We start from the raw sequence: 18,496 nt of genomic DNA on the forward strand, positions 1-18,496 counted from the left end.
TCTTCTCCCTGTATACAAACTGCTGCACCTCAAGCCACCAGTCTGTCAAGCTGATCAAGTTTGCGGATGACACCACCCTCATCGGTCTCATCTCCAATGGCGACGAGACTGCCTACAGGAGGGAGGTGGCTCGACTGGTGTCCTGGTGCGGGCACAACAACCTGCAGCTGAACGCTCAGAAAACACTGGAGACCTTCCCACCCTGGTCACGGTCTGTTTTCCCCTCTCCCCTCAGGCAGGAGACTACGGTCCATTCGGACCAAAACCTCCCGCTACACGAACAGCTTCTTCCCCTCTGCCATCAGGCTGCTGAACACCAAGTGACTTATCACTTAAGCATCATGTACAGCAGCCAGTCGGACTCATGAACAACACATTACTTTTGCACTGACCTGCACTATTTCTTACTATTTATATATATATACACACGTCTTATTTTATTTATCTTATTCGAGTGTTGTCTTCTTTATGTTGAATGTCGCAGCGTCACACCAAGACAAATTCCTAGCTTGTGTAATATTGTGTATTACATGAACAATGGCAATAAATCTGATTCTGATTCTGAAATTAAATCCATTGGGATTTATAGGCCTTAAATGTCTTTAGAAAATATTTCAATGTATCTTGTGAACTTCTGAAACATTTTACCAGGCTCATCCCCATTTCTTCCCAATACCAAAATATGAATGCCAGTTACCTATATTGGCACAACTGCAATATGTTTCAGTATCTTACTGGTAAAGAGTTTGTTGTTATAACACATCATAAACCTATTGAAAAGTTTTTGCTATCTCTGCAACCTCAGAGAGGACTTCTGTGGCTCTTTGCCTGTATCTCTGTGACAGATCCCTTGCCCTCTTCACTTCCTTTATATTCTTCTCCAGATTGTCAGTAAGTCTTCTTTGCTCCTGGTAATTTGCCGTGGCTCCTGTCACCTGTTTAGCCATCTGATCAGTGCTACGGAGCAACCAGCCAGTCAATTCCTGGATAGTTGTGCCCTTTGAGATGGTGGCCTTTGCACTGTCAGAGGCATCCTTAAATTCTCCCTGAGCTAATTTCAAATGTGGAGGCAGTGGTTCCTCTGTATTATCCCCAGCAGAGCCCAGGGGAACCACACTGAGGGAGAAATCATAGCCAATTAACTTCAGTGAGACTCTGTAGTGGGCTTCTAGAGGGTGACCATAGGAAAGAAACAAAGGAAACAAAGAAAACAAAGTGAAAATGGTGGCTCGCTGCCTCTACAGACCCAGAGTATATCTTACCATGCTCCTCTCTGATCTTCTTCACACATTCTGCCAAACCCAGACTGTTGTTATTGTTACAACCGTAGATCTGTCGCACGTTCTTGATGTGTCGTACCATGGTCTCGTAGTGCTCATGCTGTTTATTGAAGGTTTCAGCCATATCTGAGAATCTCTGGTCCAAATCTGGCACAGACACCCGCTTTATCACCAGTTCTCCACTCACAGAGTGAACATCTAAGACAGAAACACAGCAATTAAGAGACACATATGTGTATTTGGATGTGAGAGCGGAACATCAGCGTACCACAATGTCCTGAACGGGTACTCCTGGCTGATGCACATCCATCTTGGTCAGGATGCAGGAGACGCTCCCTCTAATACGCATTTTTAAATGTTGTTTAAAAATTATTAGAGAGAAATAAGGCAATGATATCCAGACAACAAAACCATAAAGCAAGACCACTGTGGACAATTTACAACATCAAGAGCGTTTAGGTAAACATTAAAGTTCAATTTTGTATGTAAAATATTTTCCAGTATTTGTAGGTGAAATCTAAAAAGAAATTACACTGGTGAGGTTTACAGTGGATTACATTGGTTTTAAAGAATAGGCATAACTATTCCACCTCCTTCCTGATGCCATTGTTGCAGAACAGGACAGACAAATTCCTAAATAAATCCACCGTTTCTATAACATTCATTGAGATATTCACTATTTGCCTTCATTCATACCGCGGCCTATGTGTTAATTGTTACTGAAAACTGATCCTGTTGTTTCACCACTTTGGGGCCAGTTTGTGGCCAATACTGTCATAACTTTACGAGCAGATTCATTTAACACATACCTCAGAGTTGTCGGGGTTTTCGCCTGAGAAGCAGCAGCCACAACACAGCATTTCGCTCGGCTTGGTTGTTCTCCACTTTGCTTCAGGTCAGTTGCTTTTGACAATGCCTTTGCCAGTTTGCATTCCATGTGACGTCAGCGTCATAAGACTTGGTTAAAAATTATTTTTCTCCCTGCTCAGAACAGGTGCGCAAATACTGCATCGAGCAAACGCTCCCGCTTTTCCTTACAGTTTTGACCAAAAAAAAGTTGATATTGCACTACTTACGAAATAAGACCGTGTCTAATTTTAAGTGTCAACCCATCTTCGCAAGATAAGTAAACTATGTTTTAATATAATGCGCTCCGTCCTCTCAAGAGTTTCTTATTGTCGCGACTCTCGCTAGATGGCGACCGAGCGTACCATCAGCTGAATCCGTAGAAGAAGAAGAAAACTGCACAGCTAGCGTATATGGAGGCTAAAAACATATAACTTGAGATCTTTCCATTTCAACACCCAACAGTAAATGTTTCTGGATTAACAAAGGGTGTTTTCCCCATTTGTATTTTTGTCAAACCTGTATATTTTATTTAATAAATCACAATAAATCAAGGTTAAAAGCGCCCGGTTTAATAACAAAGGGGCGCGACTGATTAAAGCGCTGCAGTCCAGTTTGAGTGAACAGTTTGGAATAATCCTGATAACATGACCGGGGTGGCCTCACCGGCAGAAAAGGCACCATGCTCCAAGAAGAAGAGCGAGAGGAAATGTGTCAGCAAAGAGGAGTACAAACAGCTTTCCAGCATCATGGGAGTTATGAACAACCTAAGGAAGCAGGTGTGTGTGTGTGTGTGTGTGAGAGAGAGAGAGAAAGAGAGAGAGAGAATACCAAACCGCAGGATGTGCGTGGCGACAGTGGTTGTGATTTTGAGCACTTTCTCCTCAGGGCACTCTCTGTGACGTGACCCTGGTGGTTCAGGGGAAACACTTTCCAGCACACAGAGTAGTGTTGGCTGCGGCCAGCCACTTTTTCAGCCTCATGTTCACCAGTAGGTTTGCACACAATCATTGGTTTGACTTGATCATAATATCAGTGATCAAAGCAGGGTGAAATGGTCAATCCTGCTGTTTTGATACAGTGTTTAGCATCTTTCTCTTCTTTGTCCACCACAGCCCGAATGATGGAGTCAATGTCCCCTGAAGTAGAGCTCAGGAATGCCGAGCCAGAGATTATTGCACTGTTGATTGAATTTATTTACACAGCCAGGTAGAAATCTAAATCATAATATGTAAGAATGTAGATATTAAATCATGCACTGCTGGGCATATTAAAGAGGATCATGTTTCTGTTTGCCCTGTGATAAATTTATGTTTAGAAATCTGTCTGATGATAAATTCTGTGTGCAAAATAGAATCTCTGTGAACAGCAGCAACGTTCAGTCACTGCTTGATGCAGCAAACCAGTACCAGATTGAGCCTGTAAAGAAGATGTGTGTGGAATTTCTCAAAGGACAGATTGACGCAACAAACTGTCTTGGTAACAACACAAGTCTAATCTCCTAAACAAGCCCTGGGATGCTAACCTCAAGGCATTTTATGATGTTTAATTTTATAATAAAATAGTCAGATATGGAAATGGTGTAACATCTGTATTTTTTTGTATCCCCTTCTAGGCATTTCTGCTCTGGCAGAGTGCATGGACTGTCCAGAGTTAAAGGCTGCCGTGGAAGATTTCATCCAGCTCCATTTCACAGAAGTGTACAAGCTAGATGAGTTCCTGCAGCTGGATGTCACACAACTCACATATATACTGCACCAGGACAAACTTACTGTCCGTGCTGAAGCCCAGGTCTGCATCGCAGTGTTTAGATAAAGCAAAATACAGGCAAGTTTAACTGGCGTTCTCTTCTCCCACTCTTGTATTTGTCTGTAGATTTACGATGCAGCAGTGCGCTGGCTGAAGTACGACGTGTGTAACCGACAGCAGTACATCGTGGAGGTTTTGGGATGTGTTCGCTTCCCATTGGTCTCTAAAACTTTCCTTTCAAAGACAGTGCAAGCCGAGCCTCTTATACAGGACAACCCGCAGTGCCTCAAGATGGTCATTAGTGAGTAAGAAGTAACAGAAACGCACAACGTCTAACTTATACTAAATTATACTGTAAAAGAAATACGGAATATCTAGTGTATTTTTGTTCAGGTAAACGGTCATGAAAAATCTGAATGTGTGGTAATTAAGCCAAACTCAGGCAAAGCTCTTGTGCTTTTAATTATTTGTCCATATTATCTCATGTAATTTTGATTACATGAGAAAGCCAAATGACCTTAACATGAGTGAAATGGTAAATTCTACAGGCCAATATGCCCTCATCACATTTGTGATATTAAGCGGCTTGTCCTTTTGCACCAGGTGGGATGCGCTACCACCTGCTGTCCCTGGAGGATCGGGAGGACCTGGGAGAGAGCAGCCGGCCACGACGCAAAAAGCACGACTATCGCATTGCGCTGTTTGGAGGCTCTCAGCCTCAGTCCTGCCGTTACTTCAACCCAAAGGTATTCTATGTGTAAAATCAGATTCCCATGGAGGCTGTTGCTATTGGCCAATAACTGTTATACGTAATAGTACCGGTAATACAAAAATGTTCCCTTCAGTTGAAAGGAGCCCTTGGGCTTTACAGAGTCTCTGTCCATTACATCTATGCTAATCAGATGAGGGCTTAGGTGCAGTTTACTATACAGAAACGTCTTTATGTTGTTTATCCCTGAAGGAATCCAGTTGGACAGATATTCGCTGCCCGTTTGAGAAGCGCCGAGATGCCACAGCCGTCTTCTGGGACAATGTCGTCTACATCCTCGGGGGTTCACAGCTCTTCCCTATCAAGCGCATGGATTGCTACAATGTCTTAAAGGACAGCTGGTACTCCAAACTGGGTCCACCCACACCTCGTGACAGCTTAGCAGCCTGCGCTGCCCAGGGCAAGATCTACACATCTGGGGGGTCAGAAGTAGGTGAGTACATGAGTGTAGAAGGTGGAATTTTTCACATCGCACTTGATTATGGGATTGAATTCTGTCTGAAAAGCATTTGATCATGATGTTTCTATATGTGTTTCTGCAGGCAGCTCTGCTCTGGACCTTTTCGAGTGCTACGATACAAGAACCGAGTCTTGGCAGGTCAAACCCAGCATGCTGATGGCTCGCTGCAGCCACGGCTCAGTGGAGGCCAACGGGCTCATCTATGTCTGTGGAGGAACAGTGGGCAACAACGTGTCAGGCAGAGTTCTCAACAACTGTGAAGTTTACGACCCCAGCACACAGCAGTGAGTCGGAGCCTTGTTAAAAAACCAAAATAAATCACCTCACAGCTAAGAAAGTGGGATAAATGTCTGTCTGTGCTCAGATGGAGGGAACTATGCGGGATGAGAGAGGCCAGAAAGAACCATGGTCTGGTTGTGGTCAACAACAGAATTTATGCTGTTGGAGGACAGGGAGCAATTGGTACAGTGCATTCCTCAACCATGTAATAACACTACCCAAGTTTGTACTATAATACAACGTCATCTTTTTTCCAGGTGGACTGGATTCTGTGGAATATTATGATATCGCCATCAACGAGTGGCGGACCACTGCAGCCATGCCTTGGCGAGGCGTGACGGTGAAGTGTGCAGCAGTTGGTGATGTCATTTATGTGCTGGCAGGGTTCCAAGGTGTAGGACGGCTAGGAAACGTCTTAGAGTACCACAGTGACACAGACAGGTAAAGAGAGCGCACACACGTCAAAAAGACTCTATTTAATCAGAATTCCTAAATCTTCCTGAACGTTTGGGGAATTCTCTCTCTGTGTTTAGGTGGGTCACCTGCAACAAGGTGCGCGCGTTTCCCGTGACCAGCTGCCTGATCTGTGTGGTTGACACGTGTGGAGTCAACGAAGATGAAGACATGGACCTCATAGACTCTCAGTCGCACTCAGGGTCTGCTGCAATGTCGCCCCCGGCAACCTCGTCCTCCTCATAGGGCGAGATGAAAATGCAGGAATGGTCGGTGCAACGTTTGTCGAGCCTACACAGGTGATTCACATCAGGCTGAACTTGTAATGAATCAGGTGTGCATTCAAGCAGCAAACATAGGTCCAGCATCATATTTTACAAGAATTTGACATTCATATGTAATTTAAGTGCCAATTGGAGTCTGCCCATGTTTTTTTTAGATGGAAGAGTCTTTTATTTAATGTTTAAAATGCATATTTTACTGTTTGGTTTGATCAAGTTTGGTTTTAGAAAGACTTGGGTGTCATCTCTTTTGCCATTACATGGTGTATTAATGATATATTTTAAAATGGTTCAATGTTGTATTGTGATCATATACTGGAAGAAGTTTTGTGTCTTTCTAGGAAATTAGTCAACTTTATGTTCATGTTTACATGTGTTAATAAAAATCCAAAAAATCAATTAAAATGGATTTGATTTAATTTGAATATACGAAAAAAATTAATTCAGCACTATGTATTAAGACATCATCATTGTACAAGTTTATAAGATAATGCATCTCTAATGACATTGAGTATATGTTTACATAGATATACATCTGTCATGGCAACAGTTGCATCAATTAAAAGAAACAGTGCAATACAATAATACATTTCTGCTTGCGGTAAACATTATCCTCTGAATAATTGCTGTTTGCAGCATTCCCTGAATGTGTTTTCTGAAACACTGGAATGACATCATTTGGTCCCAAGAAGGTGCTTTGTATCGAAATCAACTATTCCCACTTCCTCCTCACCAGCCATCATCAAACTCATCATCACTCATCAAAGCTGCAAACATGTTATCGAGTTCCCTAATAGCTCCACGGCCTCTGCATGCTCCTCTTGTTCCTCTTGCTCCTCTCCCACGTCCGCCTCTTCCTCTTCCCCGACTGCCACGCTGTCGGCCTCTCTTGCCCCTCTGTCCTGCTGATGAATGTTGTGGAATTTTCGAGCTGCACTTCTTAACCGCCGCCAGCAGGGAGGAGTATAGTTGGGCTGACAGAGTGCCTCCAGGAAGGAGAGACTCAGCAACTTGGCCGGCTTTCAGATATCTGACGAGGCCATGTACCAAAGTCCCGCTGAACAACCTGTAGCAAAGGGAGCGGATTTCACAGTAAAATGTGAATTGAATATATATACGTTGTGAAAGGTTTTCACATTTCATTTAATAGCCAAAAACACAAGTGTGCATTCCTACTCCTTGAATTATCCCAATAACTTGCCATGGTAGGCGGGGTTCAAGTGTCGGCAGCAGCAACACCTGATTGAGACACAGCGCACTCCAGAGGCAGGCTTGCCACTGGCTTAAGCTGTGGGCCACTCCAACATCCAAACCCTGTCTGTCCCATTGTCTTAAACGTAGTCGATTCAGCCCTATCAAAACGTTGCGTTCTGCAGGCAAGTTCATTGGCGGAGCTGCGACGACACATGGAAACATTGTATTTCAGATCTTAGATCACCCTTAAGTCCTTGAAACAGTGAAAACAGATACAATGCAACTAACTGGTATGTTGACGTGGGGCAGCCCCAGTCTGAGTCGTCCAGGACAGCTCTCCATACACCAGGCCAAGCACTAAAGCCTGCAGATGGACCTGTGACGGAGTTGGTCTGGCCTCCCGCAGCCAGAAGCCTGTCACAGCTACAGCCAGTCTCAGGTGCACAGGAACAGGAGCCAAATCAGACTCTTTAATCCCCAAGACTTCTAACAAGACACAAAGGCGAACTGCCACAGAAGCCTAGATGGAAAAAAAAGATGAGAAAATGACTCACTTTAAGTTTTCCAAACTGGTAATTGTTTTGTTGATATTGTTGTCTACCTGGTTGAGAGTATCCAAGTGCACAGGGCTTTTGGGCACTTGTGCTTCTACTTGGTTTTTCTTTAAGTTCAGATCCATTCGGTCATACTCTTCCACACACACGGGGACACTTGCACCTTGAGCTACCTGCATGGGAGCAGCACTTGCTCCTGCATTTACACCCGGCTGTGTTGACACACTAGTTCCCTGACCTCTGCCTCCACGACCACGACTGCTTCCCCTTCCCCCTCTTCCTGTTGAACCTCTAGTGCCCTGGCTGATACCTTGTGTTTCGTGCCTTCTAAGCAGTAAAATCCCATAAACAGCCTGACGCAAGACTCTGGCACAATTGTGGCTACTGGCTAGCTTGCTGTTCTCCACTTGTGGGATGAGTATCACCCTGTTCATCACCACAGCATCTACCACCATTGGGGATAATAGTCCCTGTGGTCCTTCCTGAGAAAAACAAGCAGGCAAATTATGAATCCAGTCACTCGGAACGACTCTACTTTCAGAGAACCACAGGGCCAAAGGGCTATGAGGAGGGATGCAGTATTCCTGCATAGCTGCCCACAGCTCTGATTTGAGATATTGACTGTTGACTTCATTCTTCATCAACCTGCTCACTTCTTCCAGTGCCTCTTTTGGATTTGGAAATGAGGACAACCACACGAGGACAGATTCAATGCGTGGGATGCCCTTACCCCTGTCTTTCCTTGCATTTTCATCCAATAGCTGCAGGAAATTTTCAACACCTTTAGGCGCACCATAGTCATTACCACTCAGTACAGCACATAAGGGTAACAACATCTTGTTCATTCCACCAAACCACCGACACAATCCAGCAGTGGTGTAGCACCGAGCTGAGATGTAGCGATGAGAGGCTTTACCATTGAGGTTGGTCCACTGGAAAAAATGGAGTGGCATGTATCCGCCTATAATAAAACAAGCATATTCCCATTATTCATTATAATATTTGGATCGATGTTTACATTTACAAAGAAAAAAAATCTTGTTGCTTCCCACACCTGGGAGGTCGAAGATATAAAAGTCACTGTCATTACTCAAAACTGGGCAATTCCACTGATGGGCCAGACAAGCAATTTCTTTGTCAGCCTCAAATGGGCACTGGAACAGGGGGATTCCTCTCTGACCGAGGACTTGGATGAACAAATCTCTTGTGAGGATGGGAAGAACGGACCCTCTGCGGCCATGAGAAAGGTTGTCGGCCTCCTTTATCTTGGACTGAAGACGCTGACGTATGGTGGAAAACTTCTTATCACTAGGGTCAATCCCTTCAAACCACAACAAAGTAAAACTCATTTTCTTATGATTGTAAGGGGGAAATGAAAAATCACATATTCAACATTGATTTTAATTTTTTTTTTAAACTTTACAATATACTAATTTATTAAGCTAAATCTAATTAAAATGTCATTAATTTCATGTCCTTACCTCCATCCAGTACTACATATGGCTGGATATTGCAAGCTTCAAGTGCAGAAAGAAACTGGGAGAGCAGGACGTAAAAGTCATAATAATCCCCTCCATACTGCTGGTCCAAACAGTGGCTAAAGTAGAGCCGGAAGTAGAGACTGCAGCCGTCAATAATAAGACGACTGTTCCGAAACTTCACATCCTGGAGGAAGTTTTTGTTCCCGTCCACATAGGTGGTCAGACCGTGGACCCCCATGTACAATAATGTCTAAAAAAAATACAGACTTGCAGTAATAAGTGACAAACGGCTGCAGTGCGTCAAGTTTGACGAATCAACCTAATTCATCTTAATGAGTACATTTTAAAATAGGTTGAGAACATATTTTTTCTGAATAAACTCAAAAAATACATGAGTTACGAACCGTTACAAAGAGAGATGTCACTTACTTTCTGTTTACTTTTTCCGGAAATATCATTTCCTTGTTTTGACCCTAAACTTCACAGTAAAAGCTAATTTCTAAAAAAGAAAATAATTCTGAATTGCACTGGATATTCGACAGACTTTCCAAAAATTAATAATGGTAATTAATATAATTATATTTAAAATAAAAGGGGTAAAAATGAAAGTAAATGTAGATAATTGAACATTTTTTCGAATGTACAACTTATGTTGAAGCAATACCAACATTCGTTGTATCGCGAGAGAAAGCGAGAATCTCGACGCTAGCAACTGCTAGCCAGTATCGTTCACCCGTTTGAAATTAATCTGTTATTATTATAGCCACAATGTCGGGGTGCTCAAATTTTGGGTTTCCTGGAACAGGCCAAGTCAACACCGGAACTCCCACACAGTATAGAAAAGACGGTAGTCCGTCAGCTTGGTACTGGGAGAGTCCAGATACTTTAACACAGCTGGAAGTGGTGCGACAGTGGATTGGAAAGCACTACAAAAAGGTAACTAATCAGAAGCTAACTAACTAGCACCCGCCCCTGCTAACAGGTCCAGTGGATCATACTGTAAACGGATCTTCGGTGATGGATCATTCTGCTTTTAAACTCTCCATCAAAATTTGTAAGGTTAAATATTCGGGTGCAGCATTAATTTAACCCAGTCCTCATTTAAAATAGTGAACGGCAATTGTTCAGATTCCTGGATTGAATCGGTTGCTCGTACGTTGCATCATTGTGCGATGAGTTAAGATCCTAACATATTTTTTCGTGTGTTGTCAGTATGTCCTGGTGGATCCCCCATCATGCCAGGCTCTCGCCACAGTGTCCCTGCAGCTCCTTCAATTCCAAGAGGATGCCTTTGGCAGACAAGCTGCCGATCCTGCGCTCACAAAACTGCCTGTGAGTTTCTCTGTCTTCGTAATATGTACATGTAGCTGGGATCTCCACCATCAGGAATTACTATGATTTTTGTAATTGGAACCTAGTATGATATTACAGTAGAGCAGTAGCCTAACCCCATGATGCTATGATCCAGGTACACTGTTTTCTGGACTTGCGGCCAGGAGGTGGACTCTGTCACATCCTCGGAACAGCCCACAAGTTCAAGGCCGAACAAGGATGGTAAGTTGCTGGATGTAAACACGGTTACCTTTCAGTGCAATATCCTTAATAACCCCCATTTTATTCATCTTACCTAACAGGCGAAGATTTGACCTGCAAAATCCATCCAGAACTGAAAGGAATGTTGAGATGTTTGGTGCAATTGAACGAGCGCTGATCCAGGTCTTGCATAAAGAAACCAATAGACACCAAGACAAGCCTAATTCAGTCCATTGATTTTCTCTTACTCACGCTTTGTGTGTCTACAGAACAACTGTATGTCACAACCTGTTGTATATCTGGATAATATGCTGGATCATGAGCTGGCTAACAAACTTACCACCATCATCGTTAAGCACCAGGTAATATGCTGTAAAGTAAAAAATGACCAGATAGGGCAAATAAGCAGTCCGGGTTGGATGAAAGGGTTTTAGAGTTTACTCTAAAGTATAAATACAAACACAATGTAGCTGATGCAGCTTGTTGTCAGTGCTGTTGGGTCACAGTTTCTGCTTCCACAGGGTACAGTCACAGAGGACAGGATGCAAGCCAGCCATCATGTTTACCCCTTAACTGCTTCTACAAGTGACGGTCAGTTAAATTTAAGTCTGAATGGTTAACTTGTAAATGCCTGGTAGTTAATGTGATAGAATGTGTTTGATACGTCTTATTTTCAGACAATTGGATGCGTCCAGTCATCCAGAAAGACAAACACGTTTTGGTACACTGGGGCATGCACCCTGACAGGTAATACCCAACAACCTAGATACTCAACACACACATACTCATGCATGGTCAGAATATTTACTCGCTGTCTGTTCCTTTGCAATAGTTATGACTGCTGGTTGCCTTCAACTGACGTTGAAGGAAAAGTTGAAGAGCTCCCACTTATAGAAAAGCCATGGCGGGTAAGTAATTTATTAATATTTCTAGATTAGAAAATGTTTGTTTAACTAAATATAGTCTATAAGGATTGTGTGTGTGTGTGTGCGTGTGTGTGTGTGTGTGTGTGTGTGTGTGTGTGTGTGTGTGTGTGTGTGTGTGTTCCAGAATAGCTTTATTCAAAGCTTGTATCTATCTGCTAAACTCTGCTAACACTTGATGACCTGATGCAGTTGATTATTATTTGGATGCTTAACTTCATGAGAATAACTGCCTCCAGACACAGACTCATTTTGATGGTGTGATTCATGCTTCAGGTCCATGCTGGCTGGGTTTTGGACACAGATGTCTTCAATGAGTGGATGAACGAGGAAGACTATTGTGTAAATGAGAGGAGTATTCCGGTCAACCTTCGCCAGCGCATTAACCTCCGAGATGAGCAGGTGTGTCTTAGGGCTGCATTCATGTCTTTGAGCTATGGGGCTTTCAATTTTAGTTTCAATTTAATCTATTTTCGTTCACTTTCTTCAATGACAGGACACCAAGTCGACCCCCATCAAAAAGAGAAGACGCTCTCCCTCTCCCTCCTCTGAAAGTAGGAAGAAAGGAAAGAAGGGGTATGCAACAACACTTTAGGACACAGAAGGTTGTAATTTTTGTTCAGCCTTTTGTCAGCTTGTGTTGTAATATTACTGTTTTTTTGTGTGTATTTGCACAGGAGAAAGCGTGGACAACCGGAGGAAGAGCAAGAAGAGGACCTGACTAAAGATATGGAGGATCCTACCCCTGTTCCAAACATGGAGGAGGTTATATTACCCAAAATTGGTACAATATATTTGAGAAAATATATATCTGTTTTCAGGATTTGTTAAAATAGCTGTGTGCTTTCAACCTTTTTTGTATCTCCATCTCCTGTAGTTAACTTAAAGAAAGACAGTGAAAATACTCCAGTCAGAGGAGGGATCATGGCTGACCTGGGTAAGTTCCCAGATCTACAGGTTATCTTAAACCTGCTATACCTTTCTGTTTAAAACATCAATACATGGGTGCCGTTTTGTGCGTGTTTGCACTTTGTTCATACTTTTCTCACACTTCATTTCTGCAGATGAACAGGAGGATGATTTCCCAGGAAGGGTAGGATCTTCTTTACGGCTATCCAAACTGGAAGGGGATGTTATTAGACTCTATCAGTTTTGTTTCAGTGATATTAAAATCAGTTTGGATGAACATTTGTCCAGGAAGATGAGGAGGGGAGAGGAGATTTGCCTCGCTTGTCAGAGGGAGAAGACAGCATCACAGAACAAACCCATCATGTCATAATACCAAGTTACACATCTTGGTTTAATAACAATAGGTACATTCATATGCAAATTCAAGTCAATTATGCTTTTGATATTTTTCACAAATGTAGTTTTCTCTATTCCAGCATTCACTCTATAGAGAAACGTGCATTGCCTGAATTCTTTAATAGCAAGAACAAGTCCAAATCTCCAGAAGTGTGAGTAAATCTGGCTTATACATTTTAAACTTCACATAATATGAAAAGAACTGGTGGGTGTTGAAAACATGGTGTTGCCTTCCCACTGCAGCTACCTGGCATATCGTAACTTTATGATCGACACGTACCGGCTGAACCCACAGGAATATCTCAGCTCAACATCGTGCAGACGTAACCTTACCGGGGACGTGTGCGCTATAATTAGGTAAAAGCTCTTGCTGTGTTTCTCCAACACAATGTCTTTGCAGTATTACCTTTAAATGCATTTCTATAATTTCCTCAGTGGAGACAGATTTCTGGAGATGACACTGGCACATATTTGTATTATTTGTTTTAAGGGTTCATGCGTTTCTGGAGCAGTGGGGTTTGATTAATTACCAAGTGGATGCAGAGAGCAGACCTCTCCCCATGGGACCACCACCCACCCCTCACTTCAACGTCCTAGTTGACACACCAAGTGGCCTGGCCCCCCTTCAACACAAACCCTTGCAGGTAAATCGCACCAATGCATGAAGGTAGATGCAGGGTGCTCCTTTTTTAAAAAAAAAAAAAAAAAAAAAAAAAAAATGGAATTACCTCTTCTGCAACTTTGCTGATTTCTATCTCTCACCTGTAGGTGTCTGCCTCACAGCACATGCTATTTTTCCCTGAAAAGAGCAGAGAAAAACCTTCTGATTGCCAGAACTTTGGCCTGCGCCCTGATATCTACACCAAAAAACACCCAAAGGTCTCACAATAACAATCTATATTGTTGTTTTGTGTGTGAATATGCACATAACCTTTTATTTATCTGTGTCTTATCACTGTTTCTCCCAGTTCTAATTCTACTTTACTATCTTGAAGTTCTAATATTTTATACAAGTCATTTAAGTGGTGGTGGTAGCTCAGTCTGTTAGGAACTGGGCTGAGAAGCAGAGGGTTCTCAGTTCAAGCCCCTGTACACACATGGAAGGTGTTCTGGTAGTAGGAGAAGGTGCAGGAACACCTTCAGAGCACTGCCAAAGTACCCTTTTGCAAGGTACCAACCCATAAGTGCTCATATAGGGCCCTGCAATGAATTGGCAACTCATCCAGGGGTGGACCCTGCCTTTGCCCATTGTGTACCTTCACCGTGACCCCAAAAGTGATAAAGCGGTTAAGAAGATGATATTTCAAATGCTTCTGATTTTTTTATTTTTTTAAAAAAAAAATTGCTTTATTGTCATCTTACAGACTAAAGGAGCGAATGCTGGACGAGAATGGACGGAGCAGGAAACACTATTACTACTAGAAGTAAGCCCAATAACCTGGGATGCTAGATCGGATCCTTTAGGAGGAGATGATATTTCAATTAGTTTTCAATCAATCAATCAATCTTTATTTATATAGCTTCTGTTACAATCAAAATAGTTTCTAGGCGCTTTCCAGAATCCCAGGGCCTGACCCCTAACAAGCAAGAGTGGAAAAACTCCCCTTTAACAGGAAGAAACCTTGAGCAGGACCAGGCTCATGTAGGGGGACCCTCCTGCTGATGGCCGGCTGGGTAGAGGGAGAGGAGAAGGGGAAGGAGAAGGGAGGAGGGCAGGTAGAAGACGGACTAGGCAGAGATCAATTAAATACATTAATTTTAATAAACTGCTGGTGTAAGAGTAGAGTGGGTCATCAGGGTCAGCTATAAAGGCGGCTAGACCTGTTGATGAATACAGAGAGGAGAGGAGGGGCAGCCATGACCCAGCGGGGTGCCAGCAGCCTGGTGATCAGGTGATAATGTTTCTGGACCCCAGCAGCCTTGGCCTATAGCAGCATAACTAAGATGTTAACCTAATGATTAGACGACCCCCTAAGTGATTATTTGTCTGTCTATGATAATAACTGGGACTACGGAATTAGTGACAATAAGCTTTTTCAAAGACGTAGGTTTTAAGTTTGATCTTAAAAGTAGAGATGGAGTCAGCCTCCCATACCTGGACAGGGAGCTGGTTCCATAGCAGGGGGGCTGGTAGCTAAATGCTCGGCCCCCCATTCTACTCCTAGAAACTCTGGGAACCACAAGTAGACCAGCATTCTGAGAGTGGAGCGGTCTATTGGGCTGATAAGGTATCACTAGCTCCTCCAGGTAGGATGGAGCTAGGCCTCTGAGGACCTTGTAGGTCAGAAGAAGAATCTTAAAAATTATTCTAAATTTAACGGGCAGCCAATGAAGAGACGCCAGTACAGGAGTTACGTGATCTCTTTTGTCAATACCTGTCAGAACTCTGGCTGCAGCATTTTGGATCAACTGGTTTTCTATGACCAATTATCCATGTTTGCCACAATTCTACTCACTGTCGCTTGTGCTATTGCTTTTTAGGCTTTAGAGGTTTACAGAGATGACTGGAACAAAGTGTCCGAGCACGTGGGCTCAAGAGCACAAGACGAATGCATCCTGCACTTTCTCCGCCTTCCAATAGAAGACCCTTACCTAGAAGACTCCTCGGCCTCCCTCGGACCACTGGCATACCAACCTGTGCCTTTTAGCCAATCAGAAAATCCTGTCATGAGCACTGTGGCTTTCCTCGCATCAGTTGTAGACCCTCGGGTGGCATCATCGGCAGCTAAGGCCGCATTAGGTGAGAAGACGATGAGGAATTCGCATGTAACGTATTTTATGCTGTGTTTCCAAAAGCATAAATCTATTTAATGTCTTTGCCTTCAGAGGAGTTTTCAAACACACAAGAAGAATCGGTGGGTAAGATTTCTGAAATGTCCAACAAGCCAGACCAGACAGAATCCATAGAGGCAGATACAACCGAGACCAACTCCTCCTCCCACCAGGTGATGCATCAGTCTGAATATAAGAAAGGTGTGACTTTTTGTGGTTTATGCGTCTTGTTCTGAGTGTGTGTGGATTCGATACAGGGACATTTGAGGGGAGATGGCGCTCAAGTCCAGGGGCAACATGTCAAAAGGGAAAATGCTGAAAATATGCTTGCAGAGGATAGGGAAGGTCAGTAAATCTATTTAGAATATGTATTTACACACATTTGTTAGACTAAAGCCTTTCCTCTTTGCCTCAGGAAGGGGAGATGGTTTTGACCACCTGGTGCAGGAGAGGGAGCAAGATGAGAGAGTCATGGAGCTAGAGCTGGTGGAAGGAACTGTTGCCACGGCAGCCGCAGCCGCTCTGGCCTCTGCAGCCACAAAGGCTAAGGTAAAGACCACCCTGTCACAATAAATGTGGTGTGACATTTGATATACCATCTGTGTTCTCTGCTGGACTACAGCAAAATTAGTGTAGCATTGATACCAAAGGCTCAAAAATAGTTTTGTTTTTCAACCCAGCCCCACATTTACAAATCAAACCCTATTAAAGGCTAAGATAAACCACCTACCACTGTTTTTAAACTGCGTTATGTGCTCATTTTAGCCACTTTTTCCTTTTTCTCTCTTCTGTAGCATTTGGCGGCAGTAGAAGAGAGGAAGATCAAATCTCTTGTGGCTTTGCTGGTGGAAACACAGATGAAGAAGCTGGAGATAAAGCTGCGCCACTTTGAGGAGCTGGAGACAATCATGGACCGTGAAAAAGAGGCGGTGAGTGAGCGTTGGACATCCGAGAGCTATTTTTCTTATTGCTGTTATTGATTTAATAGTAGATATAAGTTTAATAACTGTGTGTGTGCATCATGTAGCTCGAGCAGCAGCGGCAGCAGCTCCTGACAGAAAGACACACATTCCACACGGAGCAGCTGAAACAGGCAGAGATGAAGGTCCGCCAGCAAAGGGAGCAGCAGGGGCAGCCAGGATTTACACCACAACAGTCAGGTCTGACAATAACACACAGGACAAAATGTCAGAAATTAGTTGCTTTTTAAGTGATATTAGACGGAACGGAAACATCCTGAACTTAGATTAACACAGTGAACTGCATTGATGCCACGAGTGATGTCATCTAGTAGATTTACTCAATATGCATCACTGTCTGGCCATTTAATTTGGTGGTAAATTTTGAATTTGCAGAATTCTCTATTCATTTTAGCTCTTCCTGATCCTTCAGGCCAGGCCGTATCTAACCGGATGATGCCTGGAGGAGGAACTGCCCAGCCGATGGCCACAAGGCACCCAGGGGCTCCCAATGGCATGTGTGAGTATTCATTACCAAATAAAATAGAAATTTGTCTTCACAAGTCTCATCTGTTCTTCCAGTAATCCTTATTCCTCCTGTTACTGTCAGACCCTGACGGGGCAGCACCAGGACAGGCGCCGGCCTCCAGTCACAGCTGAAGGGTCCAAAAAAGCAGACGAACACAGACCAGACCACCACTGTAAACCCGTTCATCATCAGCATTTGCAGATTCAGACTCACACGGGCAGTTTTCGACCAGCAGCATCAGTTAAATGTTGGGATTTCATTAAAGCTGTTTCATATGAAACTCGATAGATGTTTCATTGCATCGCGTTGGTAACAGCCGAGTTGAGATTTTCAAGTTACACCCGTAGCGGCTTTTTTTCTGTTCACTTCTGATTCTCGTACTTAAAAAGAGTGCTGGCTTTATTAGCAGTAAACCTGTGTATTTAGGTCATACCAAGGTTCCTTTGTATTTATTTGTTTTTACTGGATCGATTATTTCAGGTAAATTCCTGCAAGTAAACAATGTTGTTTTAAGATGTGTATTGAGTTTTTTTTGCAGATGAATGGAATGAGTGGAAAATCCTCAGAACTCGAATATTGCAGTTCTGAATAATATTGGATTTAAGCTGGGATCTGCTTTAAAAAGTGATGATTAAAAAAATAAATTTGAAATATGACATCTGCAAAACTGCTATTTACAACTATGCTACTATCCCTATTAGGATTAGACACCCCAACCTCCACCTAAAGTGAGGGTGGATATGGTGGCTTCACATAATTTGTAATTAACGAGTGGCATTTTTTCTTTCCAATTCATAGAAACCCTTGTCTTCAAATTGTCTTGTGTCTTGGGTTGCACAGAAATATTCGGAAGGATGGATTAAACGTTACCCAGAAACAGTTGTAATTTACTTCTAGACCTAAACATTAGCAATGTTAGCTGCATTTGGCTGGATGGCAACAAAACACCGGACCCCTAATATCTAATATCTTAATATAAAGTGTGTGTGTGTGTGTGTGTGTGTGTGTGTGTGTTAATATGCTGGACACACCCTCATAGGCCTGCACAGAAAAAGCAGTGCTCAGGAGGGGATTTGCGCAACCTGTTCACCCCTCACTGTTCCACACAGGAGCAGGATGAACAAACAAA

The 18,496-nt window shown here is 43.1% G+C and overlaps 4 protein-coding genes across 6 annotated transcripts; 2 read left to right on the forward strand and 2 right to left on the reverse strand.

The window, feature by feature from the left end:
- Positions 1-239: 239 nt before the first annotated feature.
- Positions 240-2,468, reverse strand: LOC105417126 (uncharacterized). Its single transcript, XM_011608867.2, has 4 exons — positions 2,090-2,468; positions 1,549-1,618; positions 1,263-1,478; positions 240-1,168 (listed from the first exon to the last, which is right to left on the reverse strand). The coding sequence occupies exons 1-4, from the start codon at positions 2,138-2,140 to the stop codon at positions 771-773; spliced, it is 735 nt and encodes a 244-aa protein (XP_011607169.1). The 5' UTR covers positions 2,141-2,468; the 3' UTR covers positions 240-770.
- A 15-nt stretch (positions 2,469-2,483) lies between these two features.
- Positions 2,484-6,516, forward strand: klhl7 (kelch-like family member 7). Of its 2 annotated transcripts, XM_003968865.3 has the most exons (12): positions 2,484-2,905; positions 3,015-3,117; positions 3,242-3,335; positions 3,481-3,605; positions 3,742-3,917; positions 4,002-4,176; positions 4,479-4,621; positions 4,837-5,077; positions 5,187-5,388; positions 5,469-5,566; positions 5,641-5,824; positions 5,917-6,516. In XM_003968865.3, the coding sequence occupies exons 1-12, from the start codon at positions 2,774-2,776 to the stop codon at positions 6,080-6,082; spliced, it is 1,839 nt and encodes a 612-aa protein (XP_003968914.1). In that variant the 5' UTR covers positions 2,484-2,773; the 3' UTR covers positions 6,083-6,516. The 2 variants fall into 2 exon arrangements, with proteins under 2 accessions (XP_003968914.1, XP_029701064.1); XM_029845204.1 differs by lacking the exons at positions 3,015-3,117; positions 3,242-3,335; positions 3,481-3,605.
- aste1b (asteroid homolog 1b) lies at positions 6,517-9,895 on the reverse strand. Of its 2 annotated transcripts, none has more exons than XM_011608869.2 (7): positions 9,776-9,895; positions 9,347-9,596; positions 8,920-9,186; positions 7,913-8,826; positions 7,600-7,831; positions 7,319-7,511; positions 6,517-7,183 (listed from the first exon to the last, which is right to left on the reverse strand). In XM_011608869.2, exons 2-7 carry the CDS (start codon positions 9,582-9,584, stop codon positions 6,847-6,849), a joined length of 2,181 nt encoding a protein of 726 aa, XP_011607171.2. In that variant the 5' UTR covers positions 9,585-9,596; positions 9,776-9,895; the 3' UTR covers positions 6,517-6,846. The 2 variants fall into 2 exon arrangements, with proteins under 2 accessions (XP_011607171.2, XP_011607170.2); XM_011608868.2 differs by having other exon boundaries at positions 9,751-9,779.
- A 145-nt stretch (positions 9,896-10,040) lies between these two features.
- Positions 10,041-17,880, forward strand: smarcc1b (SWI/SNF related BAF chromatin remodeling complex subunit C1b). Its single transcript, XM_011608870.2, has 27 exons — positions 10,041-10,282; positions 10,559-10,678; positions 10,815-10,900; positions 10,981-11,062; positions 11,149-11,241; positions 11,401-11,470; positions 11,557-11,626; positions 11,712-11,787; positions 12,079-12,204; positions 12,299-12,378; positions 12,480-12,586; positions 12,680-12,739; positions 12,867-12,895; positions 13,000-13,115; positions 13,188-13,259; positions 13,351-13,464; positions 13,598-13,751; positions 13,876-13,986; positions 14,472-14,531; positions 15,589-15,847; positions 15,934-16,052; positions 16,137-16,224; positions 16,295-16,428; positions 16,674-16,808; positions 16,907-17,039; positions 17,254-17,358; positions 17,449-17,880. Exons 1-27 carry the CDS (start codon positions 10,115-10,117, stop codon positions 17,496-17,498), a joined length of 2,817 nt encoding a protein of 938 aa, XP_011607172.1. The 5' UTR covers positions 10,041-10,114; the 3' UTR covers positions 17,499-17,880.
- The last annotated feature ends 616 nt before the right edge of the window (positions 17,881-18,496 follow it).

Source organism: Takifugu rubripes, chromosome 12 (assembly GCF_901000725.2).
Source record: "Takifugu rubripes chromosome 12, fTakRub1.2, whole genome shotgun sequence".
Lineage (NCBI taxonomy): Eukaryota > Metazoa > Chordata > Actinopteri > Tetraodontiformes > Tetraodontidae > Takifugu > Takifugu rubripes.